Source organism: Paralichthys olivaceus, chromosome 4 (genome assembly GCF_024713975.1).
Source record: "Paralichthys olivaceus isolate ysfri-2021 chromosome 4, ASM2471397v2, whole genome shotgun sequence".
In the NCBI taxonomy this organism is placed as follows: Eukaryota; Metazoa; Chordata; class Actinopteri; order Pleuronectiformes; family Paralichthyidae; genus Paralichthys; species Paralichthys olivaceus.
The window spans coordinates 5,408,470-5,434,623 of NC_091096.1; the positions used below are offsets into that span (position 1 = coordinate 5,408,470).

The window sequence follows — 26,154 nt, forward strand, 5'->3', positions numbered from 1 at the left end:
TAAATACCATGATTGTGGTATTTCTCTGAAAGATGGAACATTCGATGAAGGACTCAGCTTTCCTCTGTTGTATACTTGTGCCAAACTCTAACACTATAATTCCAAATAAAGGAGAATTGCAGTACAAACAGTAGAATTTAAACCATCTCAACAGTTGTGCGCTTTGCTTTTGTGTTACTGTTTTACACATTTGTTAAAAAGCAATAAATACTAATGTTGAAATTTGCATTTGTATTTTTGTAACCACAGGGCAGGCCCACTGGAAGGCCTTAAAATCCAACTTCTGTATCCTGACATGCTGAACTACTGCTGATCTCCAAAACACCATCTACACACATGATTTATGATATATGTATATTACAAAAACATATCATATGTATTGTAAAATGATAAGGATAAGGATAACTGGTTTGGGTATGGGTATAATGAATTGCTTTTCCTGCAATGCGGTGTATGAGCCGCCACCTTGCATAAAAACAGCTATTACTGTTTGAAACAGACAGCAGTCGCATTGCCAAGTGCAACATCAGCACAAAGATGAACAAATGGTGAGGAGCAGTAGATGCAACATCTTCTGTTACAGCCCCTGAGCTTCATTTTATCTGCACCATACAGTGTTGATACTCTGCAGGCCTCCTCCTCCTCCTCCTCCTCCTCTGGTGTAATCAGGCCCCAGTGTGCTCTGGGTGGATGGGCGTGGAGCTCAATGCAGCCGCAAAGCAATATGGGGAGACAACGTGTAGCTCCTCTATTCTTAGCTCTGTGACAACATGGCCCTTTCTGTACAAGCGGAAGAAAAGCAGGGGGGGGGTCAACTGCACATTTAACCACTGCACTGTGTTATTCTATTAAATGTCAGGAACTGAATGGAGGGTTTGTTCGGTGCTTCAGTAAAATGGTTTGTTGAGGATTTTTAATTAAATGTGACAAAGTCTTCAACAGCCTTCCTTCACAGTGGAGGGTGGGAGGGGAGAAAAAGCACGTGTACTGGGCGTTTCCTGGGTTAATCCACGGTCCAATCACGGAGCCGGATCGTTCGAATAAATCTGCATATTTTAACCACGGGCTAATCCCCCGGGCGCTGATTGGTCGAGCGGAACCGGGGCGGCCAATCGGCTAAATGACAGGCCGCTCAGCTGGGCCGCGAAGCCCCGCCCACTCGATATATATCCTGGCAAACCCCGGAAACGCTGTCGCTTAAAGGGCCAGAGGAGGAATTCCAGAAACAACGGAAACAGCTGCGAGCACGAAGAGAGAAGCGGCGAGAGGAAGGGACGTGGACGGCACGGCCCGCGAGAGATGTGGGGAGACGAGTCTGAAGCTGTCCCGTTGTTCTTCACCCGCCAAACCCACGACTACAAGCGGCTAACGGCTTTTTGTTCAGCTCCGGAACCGAGCGTTGGCTACCGGGGACGTGACAGCGCAGCGGAGAGGTGAAACAAGAAAAGGCCAAACACCCGGACGCGTCATCCAACACCGTGTCCTCCCCCCCACCACCACCACCCACCAACCCTGACTCCCCCCGTTTCCCTGTGAGGTGAGTCGGCCTCTTAAAAAACAATCTTTGGCAAGATAGCTCCTCTGTGGTCTGCTGGCGTGGTGGGAACTTTATTTATGGACGGATCTCTCCTCGCGGGTTCAGGTAAATGTTTCACCTCGCGGGTCATCACAGTCATTGTCCGTCTTTGTCAACGTGAGCAAAGAATGAGTGGAATCCAGCCCGAGCCAGCTGATGTCCTGCCAGCAGCATCTTGCAGGGTGTAGGGGGGCGTTCCCCTGCTTTGTCTGCTCCCTTTCCTTTATGTGTGTGTGTTCGTGCATGCACCCTGTGATGGTGAGGGAATAAATGATGGAGGAATCCGTGCATCGGTCACAGTCACTGGTTTGTGTCTCGCCTGCACATCAAAGTGCATGTGTAAATATTAGATTTTTTTTTTATTATAATTGCGCCGCACACACTCCTGCCCCCTTGGGATTGTGCAGATCTGGGCTGTGCAAGGACGAGGATGGAGGATGGATCAATCAGTGTATATCTGTGAGATTATGACTGTAGCTCAGCGGGTAGAGTGATGGTGATCACTGTAAAGCTTACATGGAGAAGGGATAGCACTGGGTGCACTGTGTGGTATTGTTCCCTTGCATTGCATTATGCAATGATGATGTGGGCACTGAACCCCTCGCTACAGTATAAATCAAACCTATAGTGTGTTAAGAGTGAGTAATTGCAGGTTTATTACGCTCAGCTGCAGTGCACTTCCTCCAATTGTCGTGTAAGACAGGACATAGTTGCATTGACATACACATTAGGAGCACGTGTATATGCAGTCACCCTCACTCTACATCACCCATACAGCACACGTGCGTATGGCAATCCACCAGCTGTCACATGCATGTAATTGAAGATTTCTGCATAAACATGCACACGCACCCACATTGCTGCAGCAAATACATCTGCAAGTCTACAGTTTCTTTTTCTCTTGTCCTTGCCTTGGTCTGACAGTCACACCCCCCTCCCCACCTCCCTGTCTGTGAGAAACCAGTGGGCTTTGTCCTCAGCTGAGTGTGGCGTCATGCAGATCCTAGCTCTAACCAACCTTAAAGGCGAGGTGCATGTTATTCAGCGGGACCTGGGTCTGGGCTTGTCCTATGTGCAGTCACACAGTTTTTAAAAAAACAAGACGGTCTGTCTGTTCAGGTGAGACAAAGAAACTGAGAAAACACTCTCACATCAAAAGAAAAGGACAAGGGACATTGAGGGTCACAAACTCAAATTGTATAATTATATTCAACCGCAGAGAAATATATTGTAAGTGGCTTTTTACTTTATAAACTACATAAGGTTCAACAAGAGTTTGGTCAAGAGTAACAGTATTCTCAGGGTAGAGCCACCAGTGCCTTGTTAGGCTGGTTAGATTTGTACATTATGGCCAATATAACGCTAACTTGACACCTGTAATACTATGAGATCCCTGCATCTCCTGATTCTGTCTGAATAGATTAGGCCCAGAATAACAGTGTAACAGCGTCAGTCAAATGCTGGCCTGCAGTTGGCTCCTCTTGCCTGCAGTTCAGCTGCAGTGTACAATTTTATGCACGTGTAGATCAGCTGACAATGTGTGACATTAAGGGATCCAAGCTAAAGGACGTCATTAATGCTGTCGTTCACTGTGCACCCAACCAATAATGTTTGACCAATCGGATTTTACCTTACTTATAACTCTTATGGTTTTCTGTTTGAGTGCTTATGGTGCATGGTTGCAATTCTCCTTTTTTAGCGTCCGTACCTAGCAGCACTTTGTGTGTGAGGTAAGTGTTGGATGGCTATTAAAATGCTTTGAGCTGATGAAGGCTTGTTGTCAGCCCTCCAATGTGTCTCTGCAGGATTTGATGTCAGAGATTACAGATGATTATGTGGGTTAGATCCAGTACTCAACAATGCTCTAGGGCAATATTGATCTTGTGTGTGTGTTTGTGTCTGTGTGTGTGTGCACATCTTGTTTGCATCCACATGCAAGCTAAATGACCTCTTTAAATAAAAAGATATTTCACCATAAAAGGTTACACATAAGGTTAAGAGAAGGAGAGCTTTCCACTTGTGTGTGTACAAACAAAGCCATCACTAAGAACCAGTGACTCATAGACTGACAGGAACAATCTAGTCTATTTCTTGTCTGAAAATACAGAAATGCTACCTTCCTCAGGAGCTTCTCTTAAATGACAGTGTAAGCCTTATTGATCTGTCAGTGCTGTGTAAAAATAAAGATCTTTCCATTCACATGATGCAACGCTAATGAAAGATCTTTTTATGTCTCTTCCCTGATTCACTTTTGATTTGAGGCCCAGTGGATGAAAAATGTGTTTTTTATTGGCGGGGTGAGAGTGATGCTGTTTGCCAGAAGATACCTCAGCTCGACGGAACGTTGGCAGGTCGAGATGAAACATAAAATTAACAAGAGGTCAGGTCAGAGGGCGACATTAACTGCAAGCGTCTCCACGTCATTTCCACCTTAATGATAACCAAATGTCCTCACACTCAACGGACTTAAGTGGAACGCCTCCACTGTGAAGTTGTCTCTCTGGTTGTCACTTCTGCAAGGATTCAAGGCGATAAAGCAAGGAATCCTCTTTTTATTATGAGTGTGTGCGTATGTCCGAGACCATCAAGTTTTCACTCTACTTAATCACAGCTTATTCCCGAGCTCCTAAAATAGCACTTGTGCAGCTCTGACTGGTGCATCTTTCACCTGAGACCCCCACTCTGTTACCTCTGCTCTTTACACATCACACACACAAGCCTGCACACTAACTAAACCCAGCTTTAGGCTTACCATTAAAGGTCAGACAGTTAGTCTACTTAACAGTCTGTCAATGAGAGGAGATAGTTTGCAGAGACCTGCACTGCCCATATGTTTTGAGCTTTGACTGGCTGTGGTTAATAACCTGTTTATAGGGCATGGGAGGGAATGCCAATACATTTTAAGGATGCCTTTAATATGTGAGCATCTGGAGACTGATTCATATGTCGGTCTGATTTTTTTTTTTACTGACATTTAGCCATTAGAAAATAACGAGGGAAGCCATATTTTCAATGGTTTTTTAAGGTTTACCACCATGAATGATGAGGTTGCTGAAGCCAGAATTGAATGTCATTTTTAATATATTTCTCCTGAATAAAAAGAGCCTAAAACTCTTAACTCCATGAAGTATTTAGTAATAGTAGATTAATATAAATCAGTTTTATTGAGGATAATTGCAGTTATAAAAAGTGCAAAATGGAAATAGTAAAAATAGGCTTGTACTTTTTTGTGTATCTGAGGATTTAGAAATCTCAAATAAAGCTGTTCTTTCGACACAATATCCGAAAAATGTCCAGAGTTTGCCTTTCACATATGAAGAATGGAGTAGGATGTTGTTCAGGGCAGATTCATTATCAACAGCAGCACATTGGAGGCAAGAAAAGACGTATAAATTCATCTATAGACATTTTCCGCATATTTAACAAGGGGCCTGGCAGGAAAAACTTGTATGGTTCTCACACACAGCCCCTCCAGATAATTTCAGGAAAATGTTGGGGCTTCACTGTGTGTCTAAAAGCAGCTAAAGAGAGACTGCACTACTTCTTTCACTTCCCTTACTCTCTCTCTCATGTTTCATTTCACCCGCATCAGACAATCTGTAAGTTTCTGTCCTGTTGAGTACTCCGTCTTTGTTTCGTGGCAGTCTGCTCTCTCTTATCCAAACACAACTGACAGACTTCCGGAGAGGATGAAGGCAAGGTGACATTACCAACTGCTGAATAAATCAGTATGGTTTGACATTACACCCTGAGAGGCAGAATTAAGCTCTGTACAGTGTTTGTATTTGGCTGTTGGAAATGCAATATGTGTATTTCAGTAGCAATGTTTTACACTCACTAATAAAACGAGTATAAATAAGGAACAAGCTCTTGGGAATTGTTAATACCACTAAGTGGACTGACCGTATCCTGAGCCATTTAGTCTGTTGATATACCTTTCACACAATCCCCAGAATGAACGAGTAGATGCTGGAAAGCAGATGTGTCTCTTTGCATTATATAGGTCAACACAGAGCTTATCAAGCTAAGACCTGTTCTCCTCTCTGCCCCTCTCCCTCTCATCCTTGTCTTGCTCCCTCTGTCCATTACTCTCCACTATACTGTCATTTGTCTCGTTCCCCTCATCCAGCATCAAAGCCCTCCATCTCTCTGTGCTGCTTTTATTCCCATCTCTCATCATGAGGAGGCTGACTATGTATGACAGGATCAGGCCTTCACATGCACTATTTGTCACTTGGATAGACTTTTACAAAGAATGAAAGAATGTTTCCCTTTTGAATACTATGACACCCACGGTCGGATACACATTTATAATAATGTTTCACATACTGGATTTGCATGTTTGAATTAAAAAAAAAAAAAGCAGGAACGACCTTCAGGAAATGATCCAACATGGATAATAAGATATTTGGAATCTGTGGTTGCTGTGTGTACCTGAACTGCAACTGGAAGTACATACTTCAAGGGTTCAGTCGAAACAGTCAGTTGCCCAGTCATGTTTTTCCTGATATAAAAGAACACACACAATGGTGTGTTTCCTGCAGGCCTGAATGCATCAGTATGCCTCATCCTCCCAGAGCTGTAGTGTACACAGAACACCTTTAAGCAATACAGGGCTGTGCATGTGTGTGTTTGTTTTCCACATTTAAAGCGTGCGTGAAGGGAGTGCTAATCTTGCGTACATCAAGATGATGCCTTTTTTTTTTGTGGTTGTGGTTCACGTAGAAATGTTTGTGTGTGTAACTGGCTGTTCTAGTGCCACAAGAGCCAGGGAACAACCTTACCCTGAGCATTATCAACTCAGAGGGATTTATTGTGCCACTTATCCTGACTGTGCAAATCAGAGTAATAAGTCATTAATAGTGAATGTTGACCTTCCTCAACTGAATTCTCCTCTATGCCCTGTCCACATTAATGAGGATATTTTGCAAAACAAACTTTTTTCTAAGCATTTGGGCCTCTCATCCACATAAACACTGCTTTAAGTCGCAAAAAATGAGAACACCATTCAAAGTGCAGATTTATTCTGTGTATCTGTGCAAACACGGCGATGACGAAACAATGTGTAATTTGTGTAATGAACCTGCACCAGAAACTAAAACAACAATGGAGGCTATAGACAGGTTTTTCCTCATTCGGTTAGCAGACAAGGCTTCAGTGATGCTGGTTGCATTTGTCTAGGGATGGCAGGATGTTGTGTGTAGTGCACCATTTTGCTCCAGACTGAAAAATACAAGCAGCTATTGGACAGATTGCACTGAAAATACAGATTTTCATGATTCACCCTTGTATAGATCAATAGACAGGTCAAACTTTTCACGTATCCTGTACCCTAGTTGTTTGTGGGTTTGAGTTAATTAATTATTGGTAGGATTGACTTTTAAATTTGGTACAGACACCCACAAGGCCAAAACACTTAGAAAAATTTACATTTTTAAAAACACCACCGTACATGTGGGCATGGCCGTAGACTCAACCATAGAACAGCAACTCTCCTGGTCCCAAAGCTTCTCGTTAATAACTGCTGCTTAACGACTGCAAGCAAGTGTGTATTTGTGTGTGTGTGTGTGTGTTTGTGTTGGACTGATCTCAGGATTAACCCCAGCCAGACCTCTCGCTCTACCCTCCACCCTGTAATGTCTACTAAACCAGAATGGATGAGCCATTCTCTGAGTGTGTGCTCATAAACAAGAGCGAACTTCATGGTCTTTCTATAAGTTCTTTGTAAAGTTGTGCGTTTATTTTTTCTCATTTCCTACTCACTCTGGTGGAAAATGATCACACAGCAAGCAATGTGATTATAAATTAGATTAAAACTACTTTTGCAATTTTCTTTACCATCTCTGCTTTTTCTTGTTACTAATTATCAGTTAGGTTAGCTAATCACATAGAGACAGTATGCTACATAGCAAATGATGGCGACTTTTTTCTTTCCCTTTTTACTAGCCAGATGGCAGGCTAGACTACTTTCACCCACTACCAGTCATGGTTCAACCCCATGCTGTGCAAGTTCCCCAAGCATGAAAGAGGGGAAAAAGGAATTGATTATAAAACTGAAGGAAGATGCACAAGAAACAGTCAATGGCCAGGAGAAGAGAGGAGAGGAGGAAGCACACACACAGATTTATGAAAAGAGATATGTGAAAAGACAAGCAGCTGAATTCAGGGTGAAGAAGTGACAGAGAGAGAGAGAGAAGGGAGGAGAGGTGCAGAAGGAGAGCGAGTGAGCTTTATTTCCTGTCCTCCATGAATAGGCAACATATTTCTCTGGAACATTCCATCCTCTGAGCTGGCCCGGCCTGTCACCAAGACTCAGGGTGCCACTACTCCTCCCCATCTCCATATTTCTTCCCAGTGCACTCTTGTCTCTTGCTTTTCTGATTGCACATATCAGGCTGTACTTAATTCCTTTTTATTATGTTTTTCTCTGCAAAAAAGAGAGATAACAGTCAACTGTTTTGTCCAAATCATTGTGACCATTGTGCATGGAAGGAATGTATGTAATCAGAAATCACAGGATACACAAAAGAAAAGTTATCACACTCTCATAATCGAGTCAACTCTCAGTTCTGCTGCATATTGGATTGATAAAGGCTGCTGCACACTGGAGGATAATCGACCCGATGTCCCCCTCCGACAATTGCGGGGGTGTTCTCGACTGGAGGTCACTCGGTGCCGATTATCTGCCCAAATAATCCAAGAGTGTGGGGGGGGGTTTACAAAATAATCTTAGTGCTACCGATTGAGTCAGAGTATCTCGGAATCAGTCAGAACTGAAGTCCAGTTTCAAGTCTAGTCGTACTTGATTCAAATTTTTATGGAGAAGCATCAGTGTAAGGTCACGGAACAACAAATAAAATTTATTTCAGGAATACTTTATTTGGCTGCTCCTGTGTTTAAAACAAATAGTCTATATTCAGGGTTGTATATTTGCTGCATCTGCCCAATTTAGATCTTAGCCCAAATCATAACTTTAACCCAAGTTTTTATGGGTCCAGTATTAGCAGCTGATTTACTGCGATGGCAAAAAGAGCAAAGGACACACACTCAGTTTTTCCCTGAGCAGTTAAGTTAAATGATTATACTTTAAAGGGGCTCTCTGTCTCTTTTCAGCTTGTGGAGCTTATTTATCAACAGGCAGCTGGTCAAACATGCCCTTCCATTCACAGTTCATCTCACCAGATTGTGACTTCGCCTTAGAAATGTAAATATAAAGAAACCACTCAGGGAGGGAAAGTATCTCCAGAAACTGGTCATCTGATAATCTGGTAAGATTGCAGTTAAACTGGCAGGTAGACATCTTATTTACATATACTGTAAAATCCACTTTCTGGAGGAGCCGTATTTAAGAACGCAAAATGTCTGAGTCAGTCGTCCTCAACATTTCTCCTGAACTTTTCCTGCTAGCCCCTCAAAATGTTTCAGGGTGAGCCCATGTGAGAATGCAGCAGTGTGCGGAAAATTCACAGCAAGCAAGTGGGTGTGTAGATAACGTTTTCACGTGATGGATGTGAAACTGCATGAAAGAAAAATATCTCATGTTTGAAAACAGCTTATGGCAGTCTTGTATTTTAAATTGCCAACTTTAATCCTGTCATTGGTGTAGCACTGTAAATGAAAAAGGTCTTTCATAGCATTGGCTTTGAATAATGCTTGACAGCCTTTCTATTACATCACACATAATTCACTCACATGTTACAGTAAAATAAAACACATTGCAAGTCAACACACCATCGACTGTAGTTTGTAAATATAAGCTGTGAAAGTTGCTGCAGCACATTGGAGCTTTCCTGGCGTTCCTGTGTACCCCTCTGGAACACACTGTACATCTCCATGTGCCTGTGTGTACTACTAACACACTCTCCTACACACAGAGGGGCCTACAGCTCTTTAAACATGCTGTGTATTCCCCCTAATACACAGACACACTTTCTTTTCCCACCCTTCCTCCACCTCTCCCTCTTTTGTTCTCTCCCTCCCCGAAGAAGGAGGGTGAATTGGACCTTGTTTTCGATATCTAAAACTGCCCAATGAAAACTGTGACTAACTGATTTTCCCAAGGAGGTTTCTGGGGCTGTTTGAGTCAAACTGACATTTGTAAAGGCTGCGGCTGTTTAGTTAGAGCGGATGGGTAACCCCCATTTCCCAAAAAATAGAAAATACAGCTGGTGTCACTTTGAGAGGCCTTAGAAAACAAGGCATAGTGTCTGTGTCTTGTGACGCGGCGTTACACGTGCTGGGATTGAGAATCCAACCCTGCCGCAGTTTTATAATCGTCAAAACAAACACTGCCCTGCTCTCGCATCAGGATTGCATCAATGGATGTGTTTGATGGAATGTGAGTGAGTGTTTTCAGTGCTTCTTTCTCCTCATCTGCATTAAGGGTGCCCTTGAATAGAGGCGGGTCTTAAATGAGAGGACACACCCATCTCCCCCTAATATGGAAGGCAACACGGGCTCTTAAAGGTGCAGAAAGTGTGTGAGTGTGTGTTTGTGTATTCAGAAACACAAAGATCTCAAAAACAAAAGTGCTGCTTGCGAGCAGAAACTCCTCATTTCTCTGTGTCTTTTTTAGCGAGGTTTGCCGTCAGAAGCAGGTTATTAGATGGGAGACATTTAACCTTATTTCAGTATCACCCTTGAGAGTTTGTTTTCCTCTCTCTGTCTTCCTGTCTTCTGTCTTCTACCCCTCCACCACCTCCCCTCATCTCTATATTTGGAGGTATGTAGCTGGAGACGTGTCTTGTTTTTCAAACCTCCTCTCTGCACACTTTTACTGTTCACACACACACACACATCAAAACAAGTGTGCCATCCTCCCACACACATCTACAAGGACATGCATGCAGAGCTAAAGCAGTTAGCTGATAAATCGATTACCCACTCAGCAACTCAACAACTGTTTTGATAAATTCTAAATAGTTTCAGTCACTTTTTAATCAATAAGATTAAGTTTTCCCTCTCAAATCTCAGTGTTTAGTGTTTTAATGTCTTATAGGATAATAAATTAAAAATATTGGAGGTTTTGATTGTTGCTTGCATTGAACAAGCTTTTAAATTAGTAGGTGAAGGAAGACTACTTCTGCATGACTGTGATAATGTTGCAGCTCAGCACCAATTACATTTTTCATCCTGTTTTGGAAACTGACAGTTGAGGATTTAGAGAAAGACAGAAGAGACAGACAGTGGCTGAAAGATACAGAGACCGAGAGCTATCAATAGGTTTGTCTCAAGTCAGCTCTGGTCTCCTAAATAAGGATAAAGCATTACATTGTCGCTGTGTCTGTAACAAGAAGGCCTGGCAGAAGTGGTGTGTTAAATATCTGTTTTTGACAACTTGGTGGGTTTTGGGTACTGTGTGTGTGTGTGCGCGTGTGCGTGTGTGTGTGTGTGTGTGGTGAAAAAAGCGTGTGATGTGCACTTTGACCACACCACTCAGTTGAAAAATAGTTCTTGCTTCGTCAACATGCTGTTCCTTATTAGCTCACAGACGGCAAGATATACAGTACACACATGGATGAGGGCTGCTCCTGGTACTGAGCTGATAAACTTTTTCACATGCACTTCATTCTCTATCTGCACTCCAGCAACAGATTAGCCGCCTGCTATAGGGCTTGGGTAGGATATAGATACTCAAGTTGCTTTCAGACTGAAGAAGAAACAGTGGGCGCGTTGATGATGTTTCAAACCTACGACAGACGCAAAACTGATAAAATTTATAACAAATATCGTAGTATGAAAAAACGGTGCCATATACATAAAAGACGCAGACAGCTTGGAACAAAAACAGGTGATTTTCTGTGTGGAGTTTACACGTCATGTCCTGCCTCCAGCTCAGTAAACCCAGGTACCCCTCGCCTGAATTTTCCAGATATTTTCCTGTTGTTGTGAACGCGTCTGACCTGAACAATCTCCTGCTGCATACTTCATTTGTGAAAGGCCAGTTCTGGAACATGTCTGGATCCAATTTTTCAGAGTTCCTGTCTAAAACCGCTTAAGCAGCAAAGGAAGGGGTGGTGGCTGAAATGCACAGATGTTTGTATCTTTATTCTCTGAGGCGTTAACTCCTTCTGCTGTAAGGTGTCGTTCTTTGAAGCACACACAGACACACAACTACAAATGTTGGCGATACACAATAGAAAAAGGTTACGCATAAATACAATATACACAAAACATGCTTAAAGCTGCCGTTCAACACACACACACACACACACACCAGGGAAAGTGCTCTTCAGTCCGGTTCCTCTGCAGAACAGGCCGAGCAGGGCCGAGCAGGCGTGGTTTCAGCTCCCCCACGCCTCCTCCCGCCTCTGAATCCCTCCCCCTGAGCTGACCCCCCTTTTCTGTAGCCAATTAGCTGGCAGTATCTCCCCCCTACCCTTTTCTTTCCCCTGTATGCCTTCACTGCTGAGCAAAGCAAAGCACACCTTGCTCTATCAGCTGAGAGGAAACCGACAGAAAGAAAACACACACACACACACACACACACACAAACATTCACTGAGGGCGAGAGAGAAAGAGGGTGGGACGATGAGAGAGGATTGATAGGAGGGCCCTGAGAGTAGATAGAGGAAGAGAGGGTGAGGAAGAGAAGGAATGGGAGGAGAGAGAAGGGGGGAACGCTAGCATGTGGAGTGGCTTTTGTACTCAAGATATTTTGGAGGGGTGTGAATGAGAGAACAGAGGAGGGGGAAGCCCGAGAGGGAGGGGAAAAGACCAAGACTGGTTGGGGGGGTGAAAGTTGCTGAGGGGGTTTTGATTTGAGTATGTGGGGCTGAGGGTGGAGAGAGGTAGACAGGAAGAAAACAAGATTCGTAGAAGGAGAAGAAGACAGCTATAGTGCCGGGATACCCTGACAAAACAGCAGATGGAGGCAGGACGACTTGACATTTCTCAGTCTGTCTCAACACCACCTCTGCAGGAGGAAGGAAAAGAAGCAACAAACTGGAGAGAACGAGAGAAGGCAGCCTGATCCAGTGGACGTAGAAACACAAGAGGAGGAGAGACAGAGAAGCCAGCACAGCCACACGTCAACAACCCACAGACGACAGAAAGAGGAAGGAAGGAGAGTGAGGCAGGGAGATAAAGTCCATCTTCTCAGGAGGGTGAGTGTCACAAGTTCTCTTGCTGTCAAGTCACTTGTGTTGGAGTTGCTCCTGTTTATTGCTGTCACATTGTCAGCTGGGCTATGGGTGACTCAACGTCTCCTAAAATGGCTACATGAAAGGGACATACTGTATAGACAGAGGGAGGGAGGGAGGGTGAGACAGAAAGGGACCCCGTGTCAAACAGCATTCTCAGCAACTATGTCACTGAGCCAGCTTAGTTCAGTCTGCCATGACTCCCTGGCCACAGCACTGTGTGTTTGCTGAAATGCTGCCTCGCTTGATCAGGTTTATCAGTTTCAATCAACTCAACCGCTCTCCTTCCGTCATGTTCTGTCTTTCTTTGCTGCTTCCTGTCTTCTGTAGTTGTCTGACACACACAGCCAGCTGTCATTTGACCCCCCCCCCCCCCCCCCCCCCCCCCCCCTCCCCTCTCGTGCACAGTGACATCAGATTTCAAAAACTCCACTTGGCTCCATGTACTCTAATCAACAGGTGATTGTTGTGCAGCCCTGTTTGGCAACTTTTCCTAGCAATTTGCACATAAGTATGTGAGTGTTCATCAGCCCCCAGACACAGGCCGGGGGCTGGGTGGGGCTTCGCTGAAGGCTGATGAGACAATCAAGGCAGTTTGGGAGCTGCTAATCTCATGCTGATGCTATCAAACCTCTATAGGCTGTGTGCTATGTTTTATCTGCCTTTGCTGCTGAACAAATTTTTACTTAAAAGGTGAACTTTGTCGCTTTTCAACCAATTTTTATGAATGATGATGAAGAACAGCGTTTAATTTCTCGCAGTGTTGCTCTAGACATTAGATTAAGACAGTAGTAGACACAGCAGCTGTTCTCCCATGAACTGTTTCTCAAAGGTGGAGTACAGCAAATGTTGAAGAGCACACAAACAAAAATATGAACTATGCAGCGGCCGCATCTGTTGCTCTCTAGAAGAAACCAAAGTTAAAAGTTATAGTAAATGTTGGTTGTGTTTCCCCCCCATGATACTTTTTTGTGAATTGCGTGTGATCCTAGTTGCTGAACGAGAGCAGGCAACAGTGTCTTTAATCCTGTGCTCTGTGTGCGCCTGTGTTTGTGTGTGCACACGTGCATGCGTTATCTGGGTGTTGAAAGTATATGGGCCAAATGTCATGGTAGTTCCTGAGGATAGATGCTGGCTGTGAACTCTGCCCCCTCCACCTCCATTCATGTCACTCAGTGCTGGTTTCTGGGTCAGGGCCAGTGTCAGCATAGCTCCGAATGAAAAGTGTGTGTTCACAGGGTTCACTCCAATAAGTGATGATGCGTCACAATCTCACAAGCTCTTTATCAGCTGTGCAACAAACCAATGCACGCTGCAAATGCCCGTTTTTTACCACCACTTCGAACGCCACCTCTCTCGTGAAGCTGCTGTAAATCAGCTGACCCCCGACTGTTAACCTCTAACATCGTGACTGCCGTCTTCCTTGACCTTAAGCTGTGTGTGTCATATTGACACACAATGGTGCTTTTCACAGGCGTGTACGCATTCCTCTGAATACACACACACAAACACACATGCATGTTTTAACACACCTCAGCAGATAAATATCCTCCTTGAAGGCTCCACAGCAGTCACAGGTGAAGGGCGTTGGTGTAGCTCTCATTCTTTAGTTTTACTCTACTATCACATCTAGTAGCCATTTCCTAATATTGCAACTATCAAGTAATTATCCAGTTTTGATTATGAGCTACATTTATTTGAATGTTCATGTATTCAGTCTACACTCATCGTGATCCAGAGCAAAGCATGGACCAGGGAACACTGGACTGTTTTTTTTTTTTGTATGGATTTTTTTTCCATTGGTCCCATTGGTCCAGTACACCTCTTTACCGGGTCTCCATTACATTAGGTTTTTATGCTTTTTCTGTTTTATTTTCTCTTTTCTCATTTGTCGCTCCTCCTTATTTGTGCATGCTAATAACCCTCAAGTGTGAACTCATAAAACGTGATGAGCCAGAGATGGATGCGAGGCCTGTCTCACCTCAGGGCTCCAGTGCCATCAGCTCCATGTGGTTTATTAGATTGAACTTTTTTATGTTTTCTAATGGTTTCGTTGTAATTGTGTGATCAAGGGGACGTAATCTTTTATTAATGAATGTGTTCCCTCACCCTTTCTCCTCTGTGTCTGCCTGTTATCTTGTCATTTCTACTCTGACTCTTTCTGAATGACTGTCCGCTGCATTTCCTATGTTGCCACAGATGTTATGTCAAGAATTGCTCCTGGTCTGCTAGTGATGCGTAACATCCTCCTGCTTTACATCACCAGCGTTCACGAAATGTGAGATAACATTTCAGTGTAATGGAATTTTGCAAACAGTTACGATGAGACAAGATGACATTTGTTTAATTTACCTATATTTTGGACTGAATCTGAAAAAGGGGTTGGGAAGCTTCTGCAGGCCTCAGTTCATTCAGACTAAGGTCAGAAATCAAGTGGGGTTACCTAAGAGAGCCTTTGGGTGCTCCCAGTGAGCTGTGACACAGGCATAGGCAATAACTATAAATACTCAACCGCTGACTCCTCTCCCATTCCTCCCCATCCCCCCACTGCCCATGTCCTCCCCTGGGCAGTGGCTCCTCACGGGGACAAAAACAACAGAAAGTGACTCGTTGTATTATGTTATCTGAACTCTCATAAATAAGTGTTGCTGCCTATAGCTTATACTTTTAATCAGATATGCCTGTTTGACTGGGACAGTTCGGATTTAGCTGTCGAGAGTCCTCCACCCTGAGAAATATTGAGGGGGGTGGGGTTGAAAGATCTGCAGGTCTCGATATCCTCGGTCAGGATAGCTCTCTTTCATGTGTCAACTTAAACAGATGATCCCTCTATTACTGTTCAAGTTGTGTTGTTATAAAACCCTCTGAATTACTCGCCGCGATGCACTGATTTTATTCAACACCTGGTATTCAGTATTCATCAATATTTGATATTTCAATCTAGTGAAAAATATGCAACAACTCTCATTACTTACTCACCTCTCTTTCCTCACACTTCGTCATCATTTCTACATTAGTAGCAGATCTCGTCCTGCGTCACCATGGTTTCGTCAAAAGGAAATATAAAAATGTGAAGTTACTAGTTGCTGTAATGTAATGTAGGTCTCCATGACTCTTTGTGAAGGGGTGGGGCACATCCCAAGGAAGAACCAATTATATTTTGAAGCTGATCCAGATTTTCTTGTACTTTCTTAAACATGGCGAGATATTGTCCCATTTTACATTTCAAGCTTCTGGCTGCTTTGGAAGCTTCAGGTTAACAGAACACAGGCCTGCAGCACAGTGTGTTACAGACAGTGTGTGTGAGGCCATTTTCTTTTGTGTTTGCAGATAATTTTCTTGGAGGAGCATCTTTGCCAGTCCTGCCCCCCACCTCTCTCTTTTTTTTTCTCTCTCTCTCTCTCCGTCCATGACTCTGTTTCTTTCTCTCCGTCTTTGTCGCCATGCACAAAGGAGCTGTTATCCTTGGGCTACTGGTTGCCAGGGCAACTGCTCGCTGTGACCACCTCCCCACCCCCACCCCACATTCCCAAGTTCTGGTCCAAGTGGGTCGGAAATGACCCACTTCTCTTGACCTGTCACCGATCAGAGCCAAGTCAGCAACAGAAGAATCAACTCAAAAATCCATCAGTGGCTCCTCCTTTTGCTTCGTTCAGAAAATGAGAGTAATACTTCTCCCTCACTTGTTGAGCATTAAAATGATGATTAAAGACCAATATGGAACTTAAATATTGACATCCCAAGTTGTCCTGTTTGCATGTTATATGTGTCCTCAACTGCGGTGTGGAAAGGAATGAGAGCGTTTCTGAGGCTTCCTTCGGTTTAAGAATACATCACTGTATCTGCCACAAATGGTTTGTCCCATGTAACAGTTAGTTATTAATAAAACCAAATGCCTGACAATTGATCTTTTATATTGACATTATAGACTTGCTGTCTGTTCAGAGACTTTGGGTGGAGTTACCCTGAAATGATGCCATAGCTGTGCTACACCCCAGGCTTAGGTGACCGGGGAGGGCATGTCTGGCTATCAGCCAATCGCAGAGGGAGCCCCAGTAGAGTTACATCCAATTCTAGAGCAGACGTATTTCCTCTCAAGACCCTCCTTAATTGCTGGTACTCCGCCCCTCTGGTAAATTTTGGTCCCTCTGGGTGATGATTTGATCAAAAGTCTTTTTAACCAAACAGATAATGTTAATCATGTGGACTGACCCAACTGGTTGCCTGAACAAGTTGCTTGTAACTTCTAATGGTTGAGACAAATGGAAACTTTCTTATTCTTACTACTGTATTTTCTAACAAACCAACTTTTATTTGTCTGCAGGTCATAGCTCCTGTGCCCACCGAATTCACTCCTGCCTCCTCCGGGGTCTTTGCTGTTTCCTGGTTACCTACCTTGGGATGTTGGCGTTGTTCTGTGGCAGCTGCCATGGAGATAGATGGGTTCATTTTGTAGACCAGTTTACACACAACTTCCAGATGTTGTGCCAGATGCAGCTTGTCCACTCGGGCAGAATTAGACAAGGACCCGCACAGAGGTGAGATACAGATCTTGGGCATTGTCTTCAATATATAATTAAATTAGACCTGAAACACAATAGGCTAATGTCACTATGTCTCATTAAAGCAGTTCAATAGCTTTATTTTCATACTGCTTTAAAGCTGGAAGGTTGTAAGAAGGGATCAATACCTGATTCCCCCACTGTTTTTGTGCCAAGAATACTTTCTCTGGGTGGAAATTGTTGACATAAAACAAATTGAAGTCAGGACATCCATTCAAATTTGAAGTGTCAAGACAAATTTGAAATTTCCATCATGATATATATATATATATATATTTTTTTATGGAGTGTACTAGTGCTTTAAGAAAAGTAAAACTGTATTTTTTTCCATCAGGTGCTGTGCAGCTCAGCTTCCTGTTTCACTGTGTTTGACATCACAGCAGGAACTATAGGACTTCCTATTCCTCTGGAACATCTTGCTCTGCCTCCTGGCACTTGTGAGGACCTACTTGACCAGTTGCACAAAACTTAGTCAAGACTCTTGTCCTCCAACATCGCAACCATGCGGCACATTCACGTGGAATTAGCCCACAAAAAGGCTCCATTGGAGCTTCCAGCCCGCGAGGGAGACCTGCCTCCACCGACAGCCCCAACACAAAGCATAGACCCTGGGGTCAGACCGGGGGCGCCGAGACACTTTGGTCAGGAGGAGTTGCGCCTTCAAAAGGTCTATCAGCTCTCCATTTTCTCCCAGTTGGGGGGATTTTCTACCTCCACAGAATCCAACACTGATACTCAACAGAGACCTGTCCGGCTGGGTGTGAAACGGGGGCTAGAGGAGCCTCAGTTGACTTACAAGCGTCCTCACCTTGGAGACGCCTCAGACAGGGAGGCACTGGAGGGAGGGGTGCTGTGTGGGCCAGTACCAGCTGAAGATGTTGGGATAGGATTAGCGACAGGTCCTAGTGGGCCTGGTTCTGTATTCTCTTGCACACAGATTGAGCACAGAGACTCTGAGGGGGGGCCTTTACCCAGATCTCCTCCCCTCTCCCCAAGCCACACCCCCTCCAGGCGCCCTACTCAGCACAATCACGATAAGCCCATTCCTGATGTATTTGCTCCGCTCTCACCTAAATCGACCCCAATGTGCGACCCACATGGGCATCTCTGCGACCAGGGCCACTCCTTTGGAAGCTCAGCCAGGACTGAGTCTCCTAATGGAGGCCGCACACCCACCTTCTCTATAAGCAGCCCCGGAAATGACAGCTGTAATAATGGCTCATCTGGAGGCCAGCCCAGCCCCCACATATATGAAATGTCCACATATGAAACTCCCAACCCAGCCAGTCCCACCAGCCCCCCAGGCCCCTTCTCTCCCCCACACCACACAGAGCTGCAGGAACCAGGGGAGGCAACCGAATGGGAAGTTGGACTTGAATCCTCCCCACCTGAGCGAAGTGCCACCCAGGCTGCCTCGTCCTCATCTCACGGCCTGGCTCCCTGGGAGAAAACGCCCAGCAGTAACGGCCATCGTCTATCCTCTGGTGGTCACTGGCCGGCCAAAAAGAGGCTGCTGTCCCCAAGCGACACTGGGGAGTCATGTTCAGAAGATGAGGGACCCTCCACATCCAAGAGATGCAGGCTGTCACTGCTGGCTCCAGGACTTGGTCCGGCCTCATGTCGCAGCACTGATGCCAAAGCTGCTCCGTACTGGAACCACCTGCTGCCCTCTGCATGGGACCGGTCTAAGGTTAGCGAACTCACCTACACACATCATACATGTGTAATTTGCCACAACTGCATCGGCCTATAATTCCATGGTATCAAACTACATATCCTAAAAATATATAATAGTTGAGGAAAACAGTTTTCAGTTTAACAGCTAAATTATGTTGTTTTCTAATTTATATCTCTAATTGACTGCCACTAGAAAGAGGCTTTAGGATTTTTTTATTGTCACATACATTAAAAACCAGCATGTGCACACTTATATGCAAATAACATGCTTTTATACCCCACAACATGAAGGCCCTTTCTATACGGAGGCCTCTAAGACTTTGAATATAGATTTAAGAGTAGTTGTCCAAAGTCAATGGTTGATGGAAAGACATCTGTGAGCCGTGACCGTCCTGGAAAAGGCATAAATAAAGAGGAACTAAGAGAACAAATAAAAGTAAAAGAATGAACTGATGGCCGACTCATCACGCGACACTGGAACAGGCTGAGTAGCTCCAGAATAAAGCCCATTGAGGGAGGGTCAATTGTTCCCCCACACGAGTGTACTGTGTGTGTCTCTCTCTCACACATACATACATCTGGCTTAAAAAAATGGTTCTGGAAGTGAATTGGCCATTTTTGAACACAGGGTGGCCAGAAAGAGCTTTGAGTGTGTGGGTTTGTGGGATGGGGAGCTAATGGTCACAATAGGGTTCACCAGTCCGGCCTCATACAGTTGTGAGATCATTATGACGAGAGACGTTGAGTGTTTGTGTGAGGGAAGCACAGGGAGAAACAGATAGATGCAAGGACACAAAGTAGAGACATAGAGGGACAGTGAAAATAAAAGAGCAAGGCTAAACAGTCACAGGTAATATTTAGGTATAACAGTTAGCAAATATTTTATAGACACAGAAAGGTAAGAAGGGATACTATTCTAAAAATGCCCTATGTGGTTTTGATCGAGTGTGATGAGGCGACCAGCTGACAAAGACCTTCGAGCTCTGTAGAGAGCCACTACAACCGAGGACTAGCTGATACCAAAAAGCTAACCATGAGTGAAAGGTTCGCTGTGAGCAAATGGCCAGCAGGTAGCGTAGCGTCAGCTGGTGATGGGTCATCTGACAGCGTGGTGGCCTTTAGTGTCAACTGCAGCCTGGGAATGGGGAACTTTTGTGTGCATGACACAGCGTCCAGTAGTCAGCGCTCAGTAAGTAAGAGGACGTATGAAGTGCACAATTACGAGAGATAAAACCAATGTGACCTTTTATTTAAAATTTTTAATGGTCCACACTTTGTGCACACTGAGGAATCAGAATATACGATGGCAAAACAAATAATGATCTCCTTTCTTCCCACTTTCTCTAGACTGCCACAGACTGCACAAGATCAGGGAGACGACTGAAAAGTGGGCTGCGGTTAAAAAGGTGAGTCGAAGGTTTTTTTAATCAAAACAATAACAACAACAACAAAAGATGGTAAAATATAAAAACAAACAGTTTCTTAAAAGTATATAATAGGAATTTGGCTTAGAATTGGATAAAATACACCAATGCATCTTTCAAACGGACTGTTACTTTTGAATTAAAACAACAGTTTTAAAATTTCCCTCATTTTGAAAATTGCTTGAAACAGTTGGAATAATGCAAATATACATGCATCTTGTTACTTTAATGCAGAAAACCTGCATTTTTGACCTTTTTAAGTGTAAGCACACGTGGAAGGATAAGTTCAATGGCAGATCGACTGCAGGAAACACAGGGAACGAGGTGGGAGTCAGGGACGGTTGTATCCTCTTCTAAATTAAAGGGTTTTGTGTCTGGACTTGAAAACTCAGACACGCTCACAGGCATGTGACATGTCGGTTAAAACAAAATTAGTGTAATTCCCAACCACTAACCACTGGTCTGTTTTGTGTGTTTTTTGTGGTTATATTCAGTCGGCAGCTGCGCAGCGGCAGACACACAGACACCGGACGCTCCACACGTTCCAGCTGGCCCTCATCCTCCATCAGCAGATCACTACTTGGCAACTTTGAGGTAAAAATTTTAACTATCGCTTAGACAACTTCCTGAGACGCAGGTTTGCTGCAGGTCAGAGATAAGGCTGACGTCAGTGTCACTCCAAGATGCAAATTTTTAATCAATGTAAAATCTCATCAGTTGGAGCCAGAGACAGGTTTGGGTCTGCTGTGGACATTGACATTTCAAAAGTTTTTATGTTATTGAATTCCCACAAGCTAAAATCAATCTAATGTAATACAATGTGTGCAGAAAGAAGGCGAGAAGGACAAGTTTTAGTACTTTCAGTCGATATTAAACCTGTTAGTGTGTCTTTATATACTATTTTTTTTTACTATGTCCTGTTTAAAAATAAAAAACTGCATCATTCCAGTGCTGAAATCATTTTTTTCTGGTCCTCTTCTGTTGATAACCGAGCTGTTTGTCTAATTGTTCCAGAGCCTCACCCAGGATTACAAAGATTTACAATTAATCCAGAAAATATGAAATATGAAACATTAATTTTTGTGGATATAGTTCAAACTTGACTCCACAGTGCAGCAGCAGCAGCATGTCGTTACTAAACAATACGTTTTAGGTTTTACAAGAAAAAGAGTTTGCAAAGGCTCCTGCTCATCTACACGCTCTTCTCTTTGTCGTGCAGGAGTCCATACTGAAGGGACGATTCTCGCCATCTGGCCGGATCGAAGGCTTCACGGCAGAGATCGGGGCCAGTGGCTCCTACTGCCCACAGCACGTCACCCTGCCTGTGCAGGTCACATACTACGACATCTCCGAGCACAGCGCTCCCTCGCCCTTTCTGGTCAGTCTACGTCTGAGTGCGTCAGATATCGTCCATTTGTGTGTTTGAATGGTTACGTGCAAGCTTAGTCAGGCATAAACAATAAACCAAACAAACACTCAACACTGTTTATTGCACAAAGCAGGATTGTTTGCCGAGTATGAAAGTAATAAAACCATTGAAAGGAAAAACAAAACAAAATTAAAGATCAGAATAACGACCCAAAACAAAACCAACTGTAGAATTGGCTTCAGCAGAGTTGATGTTGGCGTCCTCCTTCAGAGCCAGATGTAAAAGAAATATCTGATGTGTTTTCCCTTTGTTTCCCCATTTATATCTCAAACCTTTTTCCACATCTGTCCACATCAGCACTGACTTCTATACAACATATGAGCGAAGTGAGGGAAGATTATAATCAGCAACTTTAATACTACTTACAATAAGAACCACGATGTCTGTTACACTGGTCCATTCGGGAACCAGCTGTTTTCACTCTCTCAGCTTCGGGCCTCATGCTGATTTTGAATTGTTCAGTATAAAAGTGGTGATTGTCGGCGTCTTTTGAACTGTTAATTATACTTAACATAAAGTGACTCCCTTTGTAGCTGTCTGCATCATAATATAGTTATTCTTAGAGTCGGTGCACTTTCATTTTGGCTTTGGTTGTGTTTCTGTATGATGTGTTTTTGATGAGGAATTGTTTTACCTGGGTAAACCAGAAACTGCATTAATATTATTACTGCTCTCACACTGCTGCTCATGCCAGTGATGTGAGATTCACAATAATCAGATTCTTTTCGACGGTTCTTTGGGAAGAACAGAGGGAAAAGTCGTTGGCTACTTGAGCCGTTCCTATTCTATTTGTGCCCACATTTCTCTGCCCTGAAGCCATGCTTTCACGTCTTTCATGTGAACCATGAGAACACCAGATTTCTGTTGTTGAGAAGGGTGAGGAGGGAACTTATTGCCAGTAGGTCTCGCATTACAAGTAACTTGGTGCTGTTAGTCCACACATGCAAAAAGAAAGTCTAAGTTTCTGATCCAAATCTTACTCTATTATATCATTAGCATTGTGATGATTTCATACATAAGCCATAAAATCAAGCTCCTGACAAAGAGCCAAACTGCACCTTTAGCTCATATTGTTGTGACATTAGGACATTTAATCCAGATCCTGATCCTGTTGTAGAAGCCCACAGCTATAAAACTGAACCAAAAAATATTTCATCATTACTGTTACTGAGAATGTTTATCCAGTGCCATGTTTCTGTCTCTAACAGGGGGTGATTTCCCTCGAGCCTTTGGGAAAGAAAGGATATAGCATACCCAAAGCAGGGACCATTCAAGTGGTGAGTTTAATTTGCTCAAATTTATGCTTAAATTAAAACCTACCTGTCTTATTTTGAAATGCTGACTCTGGTCTGACATATTTTTTCCACAGACCTTATTTAATCCCAACAAAACTGTGGTGAAGATGTTCCTGGTGACCTACAACTTTGGGGACATGCCCGTCAATCACATGACCTTCCTGCGCCATCGTATCTTCCTGATGCCTGTGGAGGAGGGGGTGGAGGGGAAAGGCGAGGTGTCTCCAGGAGGCGGAGCAATAGACAGGAAGAAGATTCTCTGCTACCTGATGCATCTCAGGTACGGCTGAGGTTTCATCCGTCTGCTGTACTTTTTATGTGTGAATTTCTTATAAGATACTTCATTTAAAACTTGCAAGTGACACAAGAATATATAGAATGTACTCTGAGTCACAGTCAGATTTTATTACTTTACACTTCTTTGAGTGCTTTGTATATTCATGAAATTTTCTATAAATGCTTCCAATCAACTATTGGCAGTTAAATCCCATTGTAACATCAGTAGGTAAATATTTTAGGAATGTGTTTATTTGCATTCTGGCCAAGAGTTGACATGAGATGATTGACTTCATTCTCATGTTTGTTCTGCCAACACGAAGCTATTACAGCCAGCAGCAGTTGAGTTTAGCTTAGCATAAAGACTTGAAGCAGGGACGAACAGCTAGCCTCACTTGGCCATTGCTTCCAGGGAAGAAATTATATCTTTGGACAGAGCCAGACCAGCTGTTTACCCATACTTTCAGCTTTTATGCTTAACCAACGTAACTGGTTTCTGGCTGAGGCCCAGTATTAAATGGACAAATATAAGTGATATTGATTTTCCTCGTCTAACTCTGCGAAACAGCAAATAATTGATTCACAAAATATAATTCACAGCTTTGTTTCAGCTACTTGAACAGTTCGTGTTCAGTGTTTTGCTAACACTGCTCTCGTTTCTGCCCTTCTCAGATTCCAGAGCTCCAAATCTGGGAAAATCTACTTGCACAACGATATCCGGCTGCTATTCTCCCGCAAATCCATCGAGGTGGACACAGGGATCCCTTACGAGCTGAAATCTTTCACCGAGGTGCCAAGAAACCCTAAATACTCCCCCCGCGTTTGACCCAAGCTTGACCCTTCGATCCTCACGGACCCTCCTGTGCTTCCTAAAGAGGAGGGAGGGGAACGGACAGACTGCTAGAATGATGATGGACACAAAACTTGATTAAGACTGGAAGAGACATGCCACATGCTCACAAGACTCACATGCACATATCACACACTGTTGGTCATTGGGAAAGTCCCACTTTTGATGCATTTATTCTTCGTTTGAAAATTCTTATCGAGATAAAAAAAATGTCAACTCAAACAAACACGACATTCCTGGTATCTTCCATTCGCTGAAAATATTAAAAAAATAAATATTTGTCCGGGAGCAGTCGAGTTTGCATGCAGTCAAAAGCAGGATTTTTTCAACACCTGAACAAAGACAGATATGCACAAACACTGACACACATGCACACACACACACTCGTACACCAAATCCCACGATCACAGCACATACCACACGCGTCACGGCTGAAAAACGCCTGGTGGCCACTCTCTGAGTTCAGTGTTAACATGCATGCCTTGTGACTTAAACACCTGAATTTTCCTCTAGTGCCGTATCACACTGTCCTTCACTCTGCCTGCAGCTCCGACCGCCTCATGGGACCAATCAGTCCCACAGCTTTGGATTTGACATAAAGACATAAACAATGAGCACATCCCCGTTTGTTGATGATGATGATGACCCCCAACCCCCAACGCAACCCCACCCTTTGCACGCTCACACACTTTCTGGAGATGAGCAAAGACAAGAAGAAACGGGGGGCGGAATTAGAATCGGCCATCTTGATTGGATGTTCATTTAACCTGCAGTAAAAAACGCATCAGCACGATTTGTCAAACTCAGGACGTCCGTTACAGAATAGATTTCTCTTTTAACCATTTCACTTACAATGGTACAGACCACTGTGAAGCAAGAGGGTCATAGCATGTCATGAAAAACAGGGGAATTCAGTTCATTTGATGTAGCCAGACTGAGGGACACTGTGCTCTTTCTTTCTTCTTTTAATTTCTTTTTTTATTTTTATTTTATTCTCCTCAGAACATTCTGAAGTCGGAGCAGAAAAGAAAAAGACGAGCTGTAGTATTTTTAATTTATGTTTTCGCAAATGTCTTAATAAGCAATATACTGCACAAAGTAGAGTGTGTTTTTCAGTCGGACGAGCTTTCTCTCTGAAGGGAGGGGGGGAGAGAGGAAAGCGGAGAATAGAGAGCAAGGGAGGAAATGCAGGAGGGAGGGAGGGATGAGAGGGGAGGGTGGGGTAATTTAATATGGGGAAAAAGTCTATGTATATTTAAAAGAATAAACTCTCGCGACTAGTGGGTAATGCCTGTTTGTTGTTGTTTTTTGATTGACAGACCACCAGATCTCTCTCTACTCAGTGGATTGGCCATCTGCCATTTTCTTCATCATGTCATGAAATGTTATGTTTAGTAGTTGCTCTTCCAGTCACGGCTACGCTGCCTACTCAAGTTGTACAGCCACAACAATGTCTGGTACAAAATATTATCCTATTCATCATTATAACACCGGGTATTTTAATTTGTGTTAATCTAAAAGAGGCAATTTACATGAATTAGTATCTCCACTGAAGTGTAGATGTGCCTGATTTAGCAGTGCAGCCTGGTTTTCATCTGCAGTCCCTGACAAGGTGAAGGGTGAAAAACATACAAATGACATATAGACACTGGTTTTAAATAAAGAACATACACAGACAGATAATAAATCAATAACATGACTATGACAAATAAAATCCTGGTATGTACAGGGACAAAAAGGCATATCAAGTGAAATTAAACAAAGTGAGAGAAAGATTATTAGTTATCAGAAGTTTGTGCTCTAAAAGTGATGGGTTCTGTCTTGGCCCACGTCTTTCTACCAAACCCATTCAGTAGTATGTGCGTAATCCTGTAAAATAACCAAACCAACAAATGTGTGAAAACATAGTCACTTTGGTGGGGGT

The 26,154-nt window shown here is 43.5% G+C and overlaps 1 protein-coding gene across 4 annotated transcripts; it reads left to right on the plus strand.

Moving 5' to 3' along the window:
* The first annotated feature begins 1,185 nt into the window (after positions 1-1,185).
* On the plus strand, positions 1,186-25,522 carry atosb (atos homolog b). 4 transcript variants are annotated; one of them, XM_020099314.2, is made up of 10 exons: positions 1,232-1,537; positions 12,498-12,681; positions 17,042-17,255; positions 17,614-18,969; positions 20,304-20,362; positions 20,875-20,974; positions 21,600-21,758; positions 23,018-23,086; positions 23,179-23,384; positions 24,053-25,522. In XM_020099314.2, the coding sequence occupies exons 4-10, from the start codon at positions 17,782-17,784 to the stop codon at positions 24,204-24,206; spliced, it is 1,935 nt and encodes a 644-aa protein (XP_019954873.2). In that variant the 5' UTR covers positions 1,232-1,537; positions 12,498-12,681; positions 17,042-17,255; positions 17,614-17,781; the 3' UTR covers positions 24,207-25,522. The 4 variants fall into 4 exon arrangements, with proteins under 4 accessions (XP_019954871.2, XP_019954873.2, XP_069379518.1 ...); XM_020099312.2 differs by lacking the exon at positions 12,498-12,681 and having other exon boundaries at positions 1,186-1,537; XM_069523417.1 differs by lacking the exons at positions 1,232-1,537; positions 12,498-12,681 and adding an exon at positions 1,586-1,642.
* The last annotated feature ends 632 nt before the right edge of the window (positions 25,523-26,154 follow it).